At 42.7% G+C, this 15,615-nt stretch overlaps 1 protein-coding gene across 3 annotated transcripts; it reads left to right on the top strand.

Annotated features, from left to right (window-relative positions):
- The first annotated feature begins 533 nt into the window (after positions 1 to 533).
- Positions 534 to 9,077, top strand: LOC310748910 (membrane-spanning 4-domains subfamily A member 12-like). 3 transcript variants are annotated; one of them, XM_083585107.1, is made up of 7 exons: positions 534 to 605; positions 1,634 to 1,872; positions 4,686 to 4,805; positions 6,403 to 6,459; positions 7,352 to 7,489; positions 8,316 to 8,438; positions 8,856 to 9,077. In XM_083585107.1, exons 2-7 carry the CDS (start codon positions 1,666 to 1,668, stop codon positions 8,967 to 8,969), a joined length of 759 nt encoding a protein of 252 aa, XP_083441233.1. In that variant the 5' UTR covers positions 534 to 605; positions 1,634 to 1,665; the 3' UTR covers positions 8,970 to 9,077. The 3 variants fall into 3 exon arrangements, with proteins under 3 accessions (XP_083441233.1, XP_083441235.1, XP_083441234.1); XM_083585109.1 differs by having other exon boundaries at positions 589 to 605; positions 1,760 to 1,872; XM_083585108.1 differs by lacking the exon at positions 534 to 605 and having other exon boundaries at positions 646 to 1,872.
- The last annotated feature ends 6,538 nt before the right edge of the window (positions 9,078 to 15,615 follow it).

Below are 15,615 nucleotides of genomic sequence, written 5' to 3' on the forward strand. Positions count from 1 at the left end.
TAGCTCAGGAGGAGTCAAAAAAAAGGAAATTTTCAAAAAAATTGTCAGAAAATTATTTGTTGGGAAATTTTAGCTCAGCTGTAGTGGAATAATCAGTACAGGGTGCTGAATACTAGCTATGACAATTAACCAAAGAATTTTCAATCAAATTAAATTGTCTGTTAATACCTTGATCACAACAATGGCAGAAGGTATGGGGGCATTCAGTACTATGAATATTGTGAACTTTCTGATAAGAAACTCAATAGACATCCATCAGCTGACCCTCACTACAAGTTTTTAAGTGAAAAGAACATGTAAATTGAGAGCTGGAAAAAGGATCTTATTGTGCTAACAATTCTTCTGCAGGGAGGAAGAACACCTGGAAACTTATTTTGAAGATATTACAGCTTGGACTTCACTTACAATAACTTGGTTAAGAATGGATGGCTGCAATGTTTCCATTGCCTGTGTAAGGAAGCCCAGGTGGTTTGTGCTGGTAGATGATGTGACCACATCTTGAATAGGTTCTGCCTGAAACTGAATAAATACCACCCACTTCCATTTTATTCTCAGCATCACATTCACCCTGGCAGGCTGAGAAGAAGCTCATCAAGAAGTGTTGTGTAAGTACAGTTTGACTGAGTTAAATGAATTTGGGGGTGTGGGCTTGATTTGATCCAGGGCCCAGTTCTGAAAAGCTTGAAGGAATAACAGGGTGCTTGTGATAACATGCAGAGGTCTTTCTCCTCACTACTGAACAGCCAGGACCCCTCTAGGGAACAGAAGTTACTAGTTCAACCAAAGCAGAGTATGTAGAAGGTCTTTTATCTGAGAATTCATCCACTGGGCAAATGTGATCACTCTCCAGAATCTCAGTTTGGGGAGGTATTGGCCAATCAAAATGGGAATGGCCTGCATAGGCAGAGAAAGATCTTGTGATGCACCTTACAATTCTGTCTCAGGTGGCATCCCTGCTAGTTCCTCTGGAACCAGTACAAAGGGCTACCCTCAAGTGAATGCATCCACAACAGTTGTGCTTACTCGAGTAGGTGTTCAAGTTTCTAAGCAGTTATAGCTTCCATGCTGGGTGATTCTCTCTCAATGAGTCTTCCTGGCTCAACAGCAGACCTGGTGAGAAAGGAGAACTGGAGTTGGAAGTATTGAATGCCTAGGCACAAGATCTATAGGGCCAGGGCATCTTCAACCCCCCAAAAAAAGTCTTTGGGATGGGGCTGGGTAACCCCAATCTTGAGGGGGTGGAAGAAGCCGAGCCCTTCCACCCCACCCCAGCCCATCCCGTCCATCCTCCTCTCTCTCACCTTCCAATGTTGGGCACAATTTGACGCCTCTGGCTCTCTCTCTCTCTCTGTGTGTGTTAATAATACCTTTATTGTCAATGTACAACCTGTGTACAATGAAATTAAATGAAACAGAGAAGTAAGATGGTAGAGTAGCAGCTGCAGGAACATTAGCATTTCCTCTTCCTCATACCATTCAGCCCTTCATGCTTCCTCCAAGTTCTTTGTCTTCCTTCTTTCACACTCTGTCCTCTTTCACACCTGGTTGTTCACATCCTCCTCTTGCTTCCATTTCCACCCCTCCATTTTACAGCCTCAGTTCATTTATTTGTTGATAAGGGTTGTTTTTACAGACACCTCAGAGAAGGCAACAGATCCAGCAGCGATGGCTAACAGAACTATAGTGTTCCTTCCCCCAAATTGTAACAACATAAACCAGCCAGGCCAGGAGGCCTCAAATACTGTTCTCCAACTACCAGAGACAGTTCTCTATGGAGGTCAGCAGCTTGGAGGCCCTGATAACCAGCCTCAGCAGAACGAGCAGGTGGGAGCCATGGAGACACTCCGCTATGTAGAGACCAAATCTCTGGGGGTAAGTGAAATTGAGATTTGCTCATGTTCAGGCTTATGTTCAGTGGTTTCCCTGCAAGAGTGATGTCAGTGCAGAAAAGACTAATCTTATCAACAGGTTCAAGAGGCTAATGCAAAGGATGGTGAAATATACTCAGAGTCGCAAAGTGATTTCATGCTCTTTATTCAGCTCATAGTGGTGAGGAGGAATGAATGAAAATCCCCTCAAAGTATCTGCTTTATATACCGTATTTTTCGCCCTATAGGACGCACTTTTTCCCCTCCAAAAAATGAAGGGGAAATGTGTGTGCGTCCTATGGGGCGAATGCAGGCTTTCGCTGAAGCCTGGAGAGCGAGAGGGGTTGGTGCGCACCGACCCCTCTCCAGGCTTCAGGAAGCTATCCCCCCAGCCTGGCAAGCTCCGGGAGCGATGGCGAGGTTGTGCACAACTTCGCCATCACTCTGGGACCCGTTCTGGGGGCTGGGGTCGGGGGAAGCTCGGGCTTCCCCCGCCCCCAGCCCTGCAAGCTCCGGGAGTGATGGCAAGGTTGCGCAACCTCGCCTTCGCTCCCGGACCCCCAGCCCTGAGGCTAAAAACGAAGCCAGGACAGCGAGCGGGATCCATCCCGCTCGCTGTCATGGCTTCTTTGCTCTTTGGGGCTCGGGGGGGAATATTTTTTCCCCCTTTATTCCCCCCCCCCAAAAAATAAGTGCGTCCTATGGGCCGGTGCGCCCTATAGGGCGAAAAATACGGTACATTATTTACACAATGGGCTGCACATGATTGGCTAATTCCAGAATTCTACTGTAAGCCAATCAGGTTGTGGATTCACTTCTATCTGGAGCATGATTGGGTGGTTCCTGCTAACCAATCATACTGCTGCATTGTTCTAGGACCAATCAGACTGCTGCATTCTGAATCCTATTGTTCTAGGACCAATCAGACTGCTGCCTTTTGGATCCTATTGTTCTAGGACCAATCAGACTGCTGCAGTTTGGATCCTATTCAACTCAGTACATAACAGATGGTCTCAATTATTCTCTTATCCAATGGGGATTTGTTAGATGTATTTAAAAATGCTTGGGCTGGCTGGGTGACTTATTCAATGGAATATTTAAGTAGTTAAGAGTATTACTGATGAACCAGTCCCTGGCAAATGGCAATGCAAAGTGTTCAGTTTACAAGAAGACAATATTCCTCTACAAATCAGAGGAGAAGACAGTATGTAAACGACTTAAAGCAGGGGTATATCTACAAGAATAAAGGTGAGACAATAAGTGGGCAGCAAATCACACAGCATATGCATCTTGATCTTGAGAGCAAATAGGATCCCTAACTATCCCCAAAACCTCAAGAGTGGGCATGACAATTTGCCATGGTATCCATACTATGAAGAAAAAGCAATGCATACCTTATCCTGAGGCCTAATCAAACACGAAGTCAGAGATCAGAAACCTGTGCCTCCTGCAAGAGTTAAGCTCTTCCCTTAAAATTCTGCACAAGCAATCCACAAAAAAAAATCTCTCTCTCATTCTTTTGGTCCGTGTTCAGTGAAGCATACAACTGATGCTTGAGATCATTGAGAAGCAAAGATGGGGTCCTGGTGTAGCTTTCAGCTACCCAACCACTGAAAACCTGGGGTTTAAGGGGTTTTTTGGGGGGGGTTGAACCAATGTTCAAAAAAGAGGGTTCTTTTTGGATGAGTGTCCTTTATTCCTTTATGGCAGTGGTTTTCAACCAGTGTGCCATGGCACCCTGGGGTGCCTTGAATGATGGTCATGGGTGCCATGGGAACACTGGCCTCTGTCCTTCTTTCCTTACCTGCCTCCTCTGATGCCCTCTCACTTCTCTGCCTCCCAAAGGCTTGTGCATCTGTTTGTTGCAACAGCCCTGGCTATGAGCTCCCCAAGCGAATGGGGCCTCGGGGAGGCACCTCTGTTTTCAGCTCAGAGACCAAGGGTGGCAGCTAGGGGAGAGGAGAGGAGGCTGAGGGAAGACTCCACAAGGGAGGGTGTTTGAAAAAGGGTGAGAGGCTGCCATCTCTGCAAGGAAGGGGTGACATAATTGGGCTCTTGAGCCCCACAGGGGTGCTGCAGAAAGAATGTATTTGGTCAAGGGAGACATGGACTCAAAAAGGTTGAAAACTTCTGCTTTATGCCATTGTTTATATCCAAGTTTCTGCCTGTTTGCTATTTTGTTTACCTTTGGAGGAAGATTCTATGCAAAACCCCATTCTTTCCTACAGGAGGTAATAGTTGAACATTACTAGTAACACAGCTTAGGAGCCAACTCCCAGGGGCCGAATTCTTTTCGCCCCACCCCCCACCCCCAATAAAATATTTGATGGGGCTGCCCCCCAGTTGATGGGCATTGCCATTCAAATGTTGTGCATGCAACATTATGTGGGGTGGAGCTTACCTCCCCCCCAAAAAAAAGGTTGGCACCCCTGTGACACAGAATTTGTGTGCTGATATTTACATTAAGTGTTACAAGGTCAGGATATCTACTCATACCTTCCAGGGCATGTTTAAAATAAAGACTAGTAACCAGGGTTAAAGGTAGTTCCATGATGGGGGTCTCTTTATATCAAAGTATGCCACATTCATTGATGCCACGAGCTACAGGAATAAACCATAGAAAAGGTTCAAATTATCAGACACCATTACAAGGACTTAGAGAAGGATATTCCTCACACAATCTAGGGACCTGAGATGCTCTTTATTATTTTTCTGTGTGGGGAGCTTGAAGTCATTATTCAGGGGTTTGGGTTTTTTTTACCTCTTATCAGGGCTCAGGAAACTGTTTGATCTTGTTTGTGTAATTTTCTCTCCCAGGTTATCCAGATCATGATTGGATTGGTACACATTGGATTTGGGGCTGTCTCCCTTGTCCTTTTACCTTACCATACGGTTTTTGCTGCTCTTGGAGGTTATCCATTCTGGGCTGGACTATTTGTAAGTAGTTGGTTATTTGTCTTTGAGGACCAGTCTGTTTCAGTGTCCATGGTCATGAAATTTAGGGCTGCATACATTTAATGCACATTTAAAGCACATCCTCTACACACGCCCAACCATCCTAAACTGTAGTTTAAGGGTGCTAGGAATTGTAGCTCCATGCAGGGTAAACTACAGTTCACATTTTGGGGGGGGGTGCTTTAAGTGTATGACGTGTGTACACAGCTTTGATCTGGGACAGGAAGTCTCCATTATGTTCCTATTCAGTTGCTGACTTCCTTTGTATTGAGAACTAATAGCTAGTAAATAAGTCATAATCTCTCTCTCTCTCTCATGCATGCGCGCGCACACACACATATCCTTATAGTTCTGCGAAATGGAGTAGACATAGATTTAGGAAATGTGCTCGTGCAGGAAACCTGTTTACCTCCACCCCAATGGTGTCCCCAAAAGCATTTACTCTTTCATGTAGAAGTGAAGTCTGTAGGCTGGAGTCAACTAAGTTGTTGCACTAGTGGAAGCCAGTGTCAGGATTCATACTGGCACAATGAGACTTCCTCCGCTCTCCACCTTCCCATGCCCCCACCCTCCCCATATTTGCTCAAAAAGGTGACAATAACCCCCTGAACAGTGCAGGGGAGCAAGAGAGAAATGCTTTGCTAAGGCCTCTGAGACCCCTATTCCCTTCACATACCTACAGTTCCCACTGTTCCATGGGAAGAGCAACTGATTGTTAAACCACACAGAGAATTGTAGCTCTGTGCACCACACCCTTAACTCTCAGCTCCCTTGACAAGCTGCAGTTCCTAGGATTCTTTGAGGGAGGGGCATGACTATTTAAAGTGACTATAACACAGCTTTAAATATACAGTGGTACCTCGGGTTAAGTACTTAATTCGTTCTGGAGGTCCGTATTTAACCTGTTCTTAACCTGAAGCCCCACTTTAGCTAATGGGGCCTCCTGCTGCCGCTGCGCCGCCAAACCACGATTTCTGTTCTCATCCTGAAGCAAAGTTCTTAAACTGAAGCACTATTTCTGGGTTAGCGGAGTCTGTAACCTGAAGCGTATGTAACCTGAAGCGTATGTAACCTGAGGTACCACGGTATAGTGCAGATTGAAACCAAGTTGCACTATCCTGGGAGGGCTTTCCCAAGAAATGTAGAACATTTTTTAGTTCCATTTTTTTACCAAAAGCAATGCTTTTGGTTGAGGCAGGTAAGTCATTCTGCCCCATCCAAGAAAACTTGGGCAAAGCCTTTGCAGCAACGGTGCTTACCGGTAGTTCTCTGCATAGGACTGCAAAGGACTGGCACACATGGTTCACCAGGAAGAGGGGAATCTTATGTCAAAGCCATATTCACATGTTCAAAAACATTTTAATTAAAACAAACGAACAAATATCCTTGTCAGTTTTCAATGCATTTATGTTGGAAAGATAGTCAGAAAGCCAATAGTTGGCTGTTCTTTGGTAAAAGAAGAAAATATGCTACTATCTGCCATCAGTCCCAAAGCACTGAGATGTTGGGACTAAGGAAAGTGTTGTCGTTTTTTTAGTGAACAACCCAAATGATCTTTTCTTTTTCTTCTCCTGAATAGTTCATTGTTTCTGGATCCCTGGCTGTGTCAGCTGAGAAATATCTTAATACAAGCCTGGTGAGATACACACCATTCCCTCCTTGTTTGTGTTGCTGAATAAAGAAACAAATAACTTAGCCTTCTTGTTACATGTCTGGGTATATGGGCCTCTCCAGACTGATGTTTTATTGCAGGTGGTCCTGCAGCATGGTTTTGCCACAATAATAGTGTATTAGTGGTGGGTTTATTCTGCATGAGTTTGTTCTGTGGTGCTTCCCTAATGCTATTACACTATTGCTGTCTGAATGGCTATAGCATAGCAAAAGCAGGACAAAAGTAAACCAGAACACCTGCAGTATAAAAAGTTGTAGGATGTCAGCAGGAAGTTACAAGATATGCACTGATAGGAAACGATACAGTCTGACTTCCTCAAAACGTTTGCACGTGCAAACATGTGAAAGCAGGATCAGGTGTGACTGTCCCAACAGCATCATGAGAACAAATAATAACAAATGTGCAATTGAAAGGTTCTCTGGAGGGGCACTGTAGTAACTGTCTACACTATTCTTATGTGCATTTATCATAAATCAAAGCAGCCTGTAAGACTGGTGCTCGAGATCCGCAACCAACCTAGAACAGAGGGAACTACTTTCAGGTGAAGTTTAGAGATTTTTGAACTAATTCAGTGAACTTCATTTGACTGAACTAGTTCATTCCAAACTTCAGTACAAATACAAACAATAGGAAGCCTGCACAGTTTTGTGTGGTTGACAGATCCTTCACACTGCTTCAGATTGGTCTTTAGATTTCTATTTCCTCTGATGAAAACCTCAGTACGGCTTGAACTCAGGCCTCTTGCAAAACAGGTATCTTGCTTCACATTGTTTGGGTATAACTCTCTTCATTAGACTATTTGCCTTTGAAGATGGACCTCTGTTTATTTGGTCTCCTGATTCATTGTATCTTTCAGGTGAAATGCAGTGTGGGAATGAACATCACAAGTTCTATAATGGCATTAGTTGGCATCATGCTCTATTTGACGGAGCTGTGCCTAAATTCTGTTTTTAAAAATTGTGATCGTCTTAATCAGGATAAATATTCTTGTGAGGTAAGTGAACAAGTTCCAAAAAATGTTGACATTGTGGGCAAAATCTTTAGAAAGGGAGAGAAACCCAGACCCACCTTGAGCCTCTGGGAATTCTAGGAATTGTAGCTCTTTGGGAAGACAAACAACTCTCAGCACCCTTAAAAAAAACTTCCTGGGATTCTTTGGGTAAGGCGTGATGGTTTAAAGTAGGGTGGTACTGCTTTAAATGTATAGTGCTGATAGCGTCTTTGTTTTTTGACACAGTAGCTCCCAGATATTCTCTTTAGCTGCTTCTTTTGAAAAGAGAGGCAAATGTCAACGACACAGAAGGGTCAATAGCAAAACTAATATGTGTAGCTTAAGTGGACTTTTTTCTGATTCACCTGCCATACAACCTGATCATATATTGATCAGAATGTACATCGGGTAGTTCTTCTGTGTTCTATCCTATATTAGCAGCCTTCATGCAGGTGGCAAGGCACAAATGAGGTTTTTAGCCTAATGTGTGCACCACATGTATCGGGGCCTTCTAAATCCTATTCACTGTATGCCTGGAGATTTGCTTTGTGAGGCTGCAAAATGCAAACATGCTAAGAAGGTCCCAGCTGCGCAGCCCTGTTTCTTACTGTGTTATATTCAAAGAGGCACATGTATGTCAGTATGACCTCTTGCCCAAACGATTCTAAATAGTCGTCACCACTGCCTCCAACTCTTCTCCACATGAATTTTTCACTGGTGTTGTCAGGTCAGAATTTTTCTTATGAGCTGCCTTGAAACCACTGAGATGATTTTCTAGTACCCAGAGCTGTATCCGTGTTGTCATGTCACCTGCTCCTCTGCTTTGCAGCTAAGCTACCAAATAGGTACTGGTCTCGGAATCCTCCTCTTCTTGTTCACCTCCCTGGAGTTCTGCATTGCAGTTTCCACAACACATTTTGGGTGCCTGGCTGTCTGCTGTAACAATGAGAGGGTAAGCATTGGAAAGCCTTGCTCAGAAATTAAGCAGATCGTATTGAAAATATGGTATGGAGGAGATATTGATTTGTGGGTTTTAGAAATGCCTTCAGGCTCCCACAGGATTCTTTGCATCTCTCTTGGAATCACCTGCTGCACCTCTACAGTAGAGGACAATGGTTCTGGACCACGAGTCTGGTGGGATCTAGGAAGTCTTCTGTTCCTTATTCATGCACCCACCCCCATGTACAGCAATAGCATTTGATATGGTTGCAAAAGGCTTGAATGACCCTGTTCCTTATCAGTGTGGTATCAGCTGCACTGGTAGAGTTCAGCTACAGGGGGATTTAAGAATTTAGAGCAATTGTTAAGATCATGGTGACATGGGAAAAAAGGACAGCATCATACCCATGTATGTTTGTGTGTGTTTCAGGCTATAACTTTCATGCAGTACACCATCTATCAAGGTGGTATGAATTCTGCTGAAGGCAACCCTGCTCCTCCAGCCTCCAGTGCTGCAATTTCTTCCAAGGAAGAGGCTTGCTAAAGAACCCAAGATAAAAGCGATCAAAGATATCACTTCCAAGAAGCCAGGAAGCGAAATATTATTGATGTATTAACTCCCCCCCCCAAAAAAATATATCTATCCACCCAGGCTATGTGCTGTCACTGCAATTTTTAGTATATTACCCAATTTGATTAATAGTCTAAAATGTTAGGGTATGGAATTACCACAGATGTTGGAGTGGGGGGCTGCACACCTGATGATGATGATTGAATTTATATATCGCTTTATACCTGCAGGTCTCGGGGCTGTTTACAAAATAAAATCACAAAATCCATAATCAAAATTAAAACAACAACCACCCAATAGCCCAGCACCCCCACACACCCCACATGTTAAAAGGGCATAGGATGTCAACCAAATCAACCAAAGGCCTGGTTAAAAAGGAACGTTTTTGCCTGGCGCCTAAAGTTGTGTAATGAAGGCAGCAGGTGAATGTCTCTGGGGAGAGAATTCCACAGAGGGGGAGCCACTGCAGAGAAGGCCCATTCTCATGCTGCCACCCTCCGTACCTCTTGAGGAGGAGGCACATGAAGAAGGGCCTCAGAAGATGATTTCAGGGTCCAGGTAGGTTCATATGGAAAGAGGTGGTTCTTGAGGTATTCCAGTCCTGAGCTGTTTAAGGCTTTATAGGTCATGTAACCCCATCAATGTAACCCCACCAAGACCAGGCAATCTCCCACCCATCCGGTCTAGGGAACCACCCACTAACAGTCCCTCAGTCTTATCTGGATTGAGTTTCAGTTTGTTGGCTCTCATCCAGTCCATTATCAAGGCAAGTCACTGGTCCAGCACTTCCACTGCCTCACCTGCAGATGTAAAGAAGAAATAGAGCTGAGTGTTATCAGCATACTGCTGACAACATACTCCCCATCCAGCGGTTTCATGTAGATGTTAAACAACGTTGGAGATAGGATTGAGCGCTGCAGAATCCCACATTGAAGGTTCCGTGGGGTTGAAAAGCATTCCGCAAGCAACACCCTCTGGGAATGACCATCCAAGTAGGGCTGGAACCACCGCAAAGCAGTGCCACCCACCCCTACTTCGGACAGCCACTCTAGAAGGATATCATGGTCAATGGTATCAAAAGCCGCTGAGAGGTCGAGGAGAATTAACAGGGACATGTTTCCCTTGTCTCTCTCAACAGACGTCATCATACAGGGTGACCAAAGCAGTTTCCGTGCCCAAACTGGGCCTAAACCCTGATTGAAATGGATCCAGAAAATCAGTTTCTTCCAAAAGCACCTGGATCTGGTCTGCGACCACTCGCTCCAGAACCTTGCTCAGGAAAGGGAGATTAGCAACTGCTCGAAAGTCAGTTAGGTTTTCCAAATCCAGGGAAGGCTTCTTAAGGATTGGTTTTATCACTGCCTCCTTCAAACAGGCAGGGACCACCCCCTCTCATAAAGAGGCATTGATCACCTCCCTGGCCCTGCCAACTGTTCCCTCCCTTCTGGTTTTTATCAGCCAGGAGGAGCAAAGGTCTGGAGTGCAAGTGGTTGCCCTGACCAATCCGAGCACCTTGTCCACATCCTCGAGACTTACCAACTGAAACTCATCCAACACAACAAGACTAGACTATGCTCTGGACACCCCATGAGATTCATCTGCTATTACAGCAGATTTATGGTCTTAGTGGATGCAAGCAATTTTATCCTCAAAATGCCTTGCAAACAAGTCACAGCGAACTACCGTTGGTTCTCCCAGCCTGTAAAAGGCCCCGTACAACCCGAAAAAGCTCTGCCAGGCGACTTGATGAGGATGCAATGGAGGCAGCTCCACTGATGAGCTCTCCTTAGATTTAGTCTCAAGTTAAGACCACTCTGTCTTGACATGGATCTCTCTTCAGGTTCTCTTGAATGGTCTCCACTGTCTCTTTCTTTCCTGAACTCATCAAAGCTAATGGGCAGCAGCACGGAGAGCGCCAAAGGAACTTCAGCCACCATTAGTCACTAGACACTGCACAACTAGCAGCAATGGAGAATGTAGTTCTTATGGTGCTGCCATATATCTAGGGCCTAACAAAGGGTGTTTTACCTGTGGAGCCCTCCACACCATATAGAAGCATCCAGGGGATTAAGGAACCTACCTTTCCCATGACTCCTGGCAGCCCTCAATGCTGCAAACTATGCTCTCCCAGGTCCACCAAGTCCAGGTAAACAGAGAAAGGTGTTTGGAGAGAGTGCTTAAGTTGGGGCACAGCAATGGAGGCCTGATTCACCCTAGACACAATTTAGGGCCCACATTATGTTGTCTGAAGGACATTAAAAACAAAAGCAAAACCTGATCCATTCTCCTCAAGTTATTTCTGGGAGGGACTGTGGAACTATCTAGACTACTAATTAAAAAGCTTTCAATCACTGTTAAAGATTCCCCTGGTTCACTGGGTAGCAGAACTTAAAGATGTTTCATATTCTTAAAACATTCAACATCTGTAGGTTTTGGGGAACATGTGTAGGACCGAATCCATACATTTTTATACAGTTTTAATATGAGCACTTAAAAAACAAACAACTGGGGGTGGCTGCTGATACCATGTTAAAGAGATCTCCCTCCTTCTGCTACATTGTATAGAATACATGCCCTAAACTGTTGCTTGTTTTTTGCGTCAACTAAAAGTGAAGAATGATTTTTTTCTCTTTCAAGAACTATTGTTTTATTTGTATGCAAATATGTGCAGATATATGAATGGCTGAACACAATACCATAATAGAGGGTCAGCCATACTGTTTCGCTTGCAGGCTTTCCACAGGCGAGAAGAGGATGCTACACTAGGTGGACCACTGGCCTGATCCAGCAGCCGCCTCTTATGTTCTTATGTGCCCATACAAAATGTTTATCCATGCAGCTTTTTCAATAAAATGGTGGAATGGTTTTCCTGCCTTTTGATGAGTACATTTGCCAAATGAAAGTATTTGGGCTCATGTTCACATCTCTGTGAACGTAAGTGTGCACAGAACGATGTATTAAACTGTTTAACATGTACATATGGGCTCTCCTTATGATCAGGGTGTTGTTAACTCTTGCTCTCCCAGACTCCTTCTCCAAGATCTTGCAGCTGGGCCAGCATCCTTTTAGTTCAGTCACAAGAGAAGGGATTTATACAGTATGTAGCTAGTTTAAGATGCTGCTCTGTTACAATTCTCTGCTGCAGACTAGCTTAGCCAGGTGCCTTAGATCTGAGTCTAATGCACTAGAAACTTTTCTTGGGTTACTGTAAACAAAAAACCCCAGACATTTTGCCACATTTAAAAAATCTGCCCGGATAGAAATTTTAATCCTGAAAAAGAGGACGTGTCTGGAAAAAAGGAAAACACATGGCAACCCTAAGTTCCATTCACTTGTTTTCACCTTTAAGCTTCCTGTTCTAAAAATAGTGCTTCAAAATTCATAGAAGCAAAGATATTGGATCGGTTGTGATTAAACAGAGAAACAGTTCTTCCCTCTCTGTATAGTTTATTTATTTCAAAGCAGTTATAAGACACTTTAAAAATATCTAAGCTGTGGACAATATAATACCGTTAAAACAAAAATACGACCTAAAAAGATCAAAACAGTGGCATAAAAGCAAACCCTGTCCTCCAAAAGACTGTCCACCAGGCCAGAGGAGTCCAGCCTTTTGGGGCCTGTGAGCACTTCTGCAAATTGGGGGAACTGTCCCACATGCTTACCAAGCACACAACACAACCTGTTATATTGGCTGCAATAGAATCCTTTCAAATCTGCTTTCCAAGAGGGGAGAGGCCCCTGTGGGCACCTGGGAAGGCATCTGTGGGTACATGTGCATCTCTGGGAGCCGTGTTGGTGACCTCTGTACTAGACCAAGAGAAGAAAGAGGGAAGAGGAGGAGGAAATATAAGGATGCTATACATCTGGAATTTCCCAGACATAGCCGGGATTCGGCCGTCTGTAAAAGTGCCCGGATTTTCACTTTTTGAAAAACTGCAACCCTACACGGAGAACTCACAAACCAAGTTGTTTGTTATGTTTGTGGTGTTTTCTTCCCTTTTGGTGTAAATTCTCTAGTGAGCAGGAGAGAGAGACAATAGTTTTGCGTCCTTATTCCCATATCAAATCATCAAGAAGAAGAAAACATTCTAATTGTTTCTATAGGGAGCTTATTGAGTTATGCTGACTTGGGGAGACTCTTGGGGAAGAACTGCGGTCACTTTAGCTTGGCTGGAGCAAAGGGAACATTTCAATATAAGCCACCTTTTGCAGGCAACAGGAAAACTCACCAAGCTTCATACAGGTAAGTCTGCTTCTTCCTGGTGTAGACCATAGTGATATCCCCACAGTCGGTTTCCATGCTACTCTTTGCTCAACTTAAACTTCCCATCTGGGCAGCAGACCACTTTTCTTGCACCACATTCCCATGTGCATTCAGGAAATGTGTACACAAAAGCATATGCCAAAGTGTGCATAAGAATGCATATACTGGTGAAAGTAACATAAGAATGTGGAGGACTGAGTTTAAAATTAGAAAGATGAGAAACTGAGAGGTCCACCCCACCCCCATCCCCAGTGCCTGCACACTCATTTCCTGTTCTTTCCTTATCAGAAGCCCAACCGATCAGCAGCAAAACAGTGTCTCTTCTCAAGAGTAATTTTTTCCAAGAACTAAAAATATATGACTTTCATCATAACCATAATCCTTCATGAGTTCTGGCTATCAACTGAAAACCAAAACAGGATTTCAGTCTGCCCCATGGAAGACTAAAATATTTTGATTCACATTTTTGTCCCTGCAAAAACAAAGCTGCAAGAATTTGCTGGGTTTTTGTTGCTGTTGCTCGGACTAGATCTCCTTTTAAAACAGCAAATGATCTTAAGTATCTGATTCTTATATACAGAACTGCAAATCCTTCGATAAAGAGAATACCACAATTAGTGATCAAATATATTTGCCAGATACAAACTGCCCCTGTAGAAACTATCAAGAGCAACGCAGGCTGAGCTTTAGAAAAAGCCATCACATAGAATTAAATTATCTTGTCATATTTTCATAGTTAAGAAGCAAGGTTTGTCATTCAAACAACCATATTTCCAACTTAATCCAATGCAGTTAACTCTTGAAGCAGCTGTAAAATCACTAAGTGTTTTCATGGTTTCAGATGACATGTTTGTACAATTTGTACAAGAGCTGTTTAATATAGAGCTGTTTAATGGCTTTATATAGTGTATGTGTGTATTTTGTTTATTTATTTATACTTTTCAAGTTTATACATTTCACTAATTTTATACATTTCATTGATTTTACAATCATTTTAACATTTCAAAACTTGACTCCTTTCCCCCTCTTTCTGCATTTTCTTATATTTGTTTTTTAATATCTTCCGCATATCCGAATTAACTTAATTTGCTCATTTATTCATCTTCTTCAAATATATACTCTTATAAAGCTGCAGGTTATTACAAAAATCCTGCCAATGTTTTTATCTGTTTATAATTTATCTGAAAATATTCAATAAACCATTTCCATTCTTTTATTTTTAAAAAATTGTTATCTTGATTTCTTATTATTCCAATAAGTTTCGCCATTTCTGCATATTCCATAAGTTTTTGTATCCATTTTTCCTTTGATGTGACTTCTTCTTCTTGCTATTTTGGGGAAAGTAATATGTATATGAATAAGTTTCTATGCTGTTTAGGTAGTTCTGTCCCTATAATTCCCAAAAGAAAATCTTCTGGGTTTTTGTTTGTTTGTTTGTTTGTTTTTACAAAGGATGTTTTAAATATCCTTTTAATTTCATTATATATCATTTCCCAGTAAGCTTTAACCTTACTACAAGACATATGATAAAAATAACCTTCTTTATCTTTACATTTCCAACACTTATTTGATTTAGGTTTATACATTTTTGCCAATTTACTCGGTGTTAAGATTCCATTGATATAGCATTTTCATATACAATGGTACCTTGGGTTAAGAACTTAATTCATTCTGGAAGTCCGTTCTTAACTTGAAACTGTTCTTAACCTGAAGCACCACTTTAGCTAATGGGGCCTCCTGCTGCTGCCGCGCCACTGGAGCACGATTTCTGTTCTCATCCTGAAGCAAAGTTCTTAACCCGAGGTACTCTTTCTGGGTTAGCGGAGTCTGTAAACTGAAGCGTCTGTAACCCGAGGTACCACTGTAATTTTCTCTTAGAACATAACATGCTGTAAATTTTATATCCATATTTCCCAATCGTTCCCATGCTTCCATGTCTATAATATGACCAATATCCATTGCCCAATGTATCATTGAGGATTTTACTTACTCATCCTTTGTCTCCCATTCCAATAATATTTTATACATATTAGACAGCACTTTTACATTACATTCCAACAGGTCTCTCAGTTGTGATATTTGTTCCCCAAGCCCTCATATCCTACCTTTCTTAAATACTTCATTTAAATGGTGATATTGTATCCATGTTGTTAATTCTCCTGATAAGTCCTTAAATTCTTTTAATTTGTACTCTCCTCCCTCGTTTTAATAAATTTCTATGCTGTCCATCCTTCTATCTTATTCTTTTTCTTTACCGCTGTAGCTTCCAACGGTGAGGGTCAGTGGTGCTTTTACCTCTAATAAATTCTTATATTTATCCCATACACTATACAATTTTTTTCTAATTATATGATT

The sequence above is a fragment of the Podarcis filfolensis genome, assembly GCF_964270895.1.
Source record: "Podarcis filfolensis genome assembly, chromosome: 1".
NCBI lineage: Eukaryota > Metazoa > Chordata > Lepidosauria > Squamata > Lacertidae > Podarcis > Podarcis filfolensis.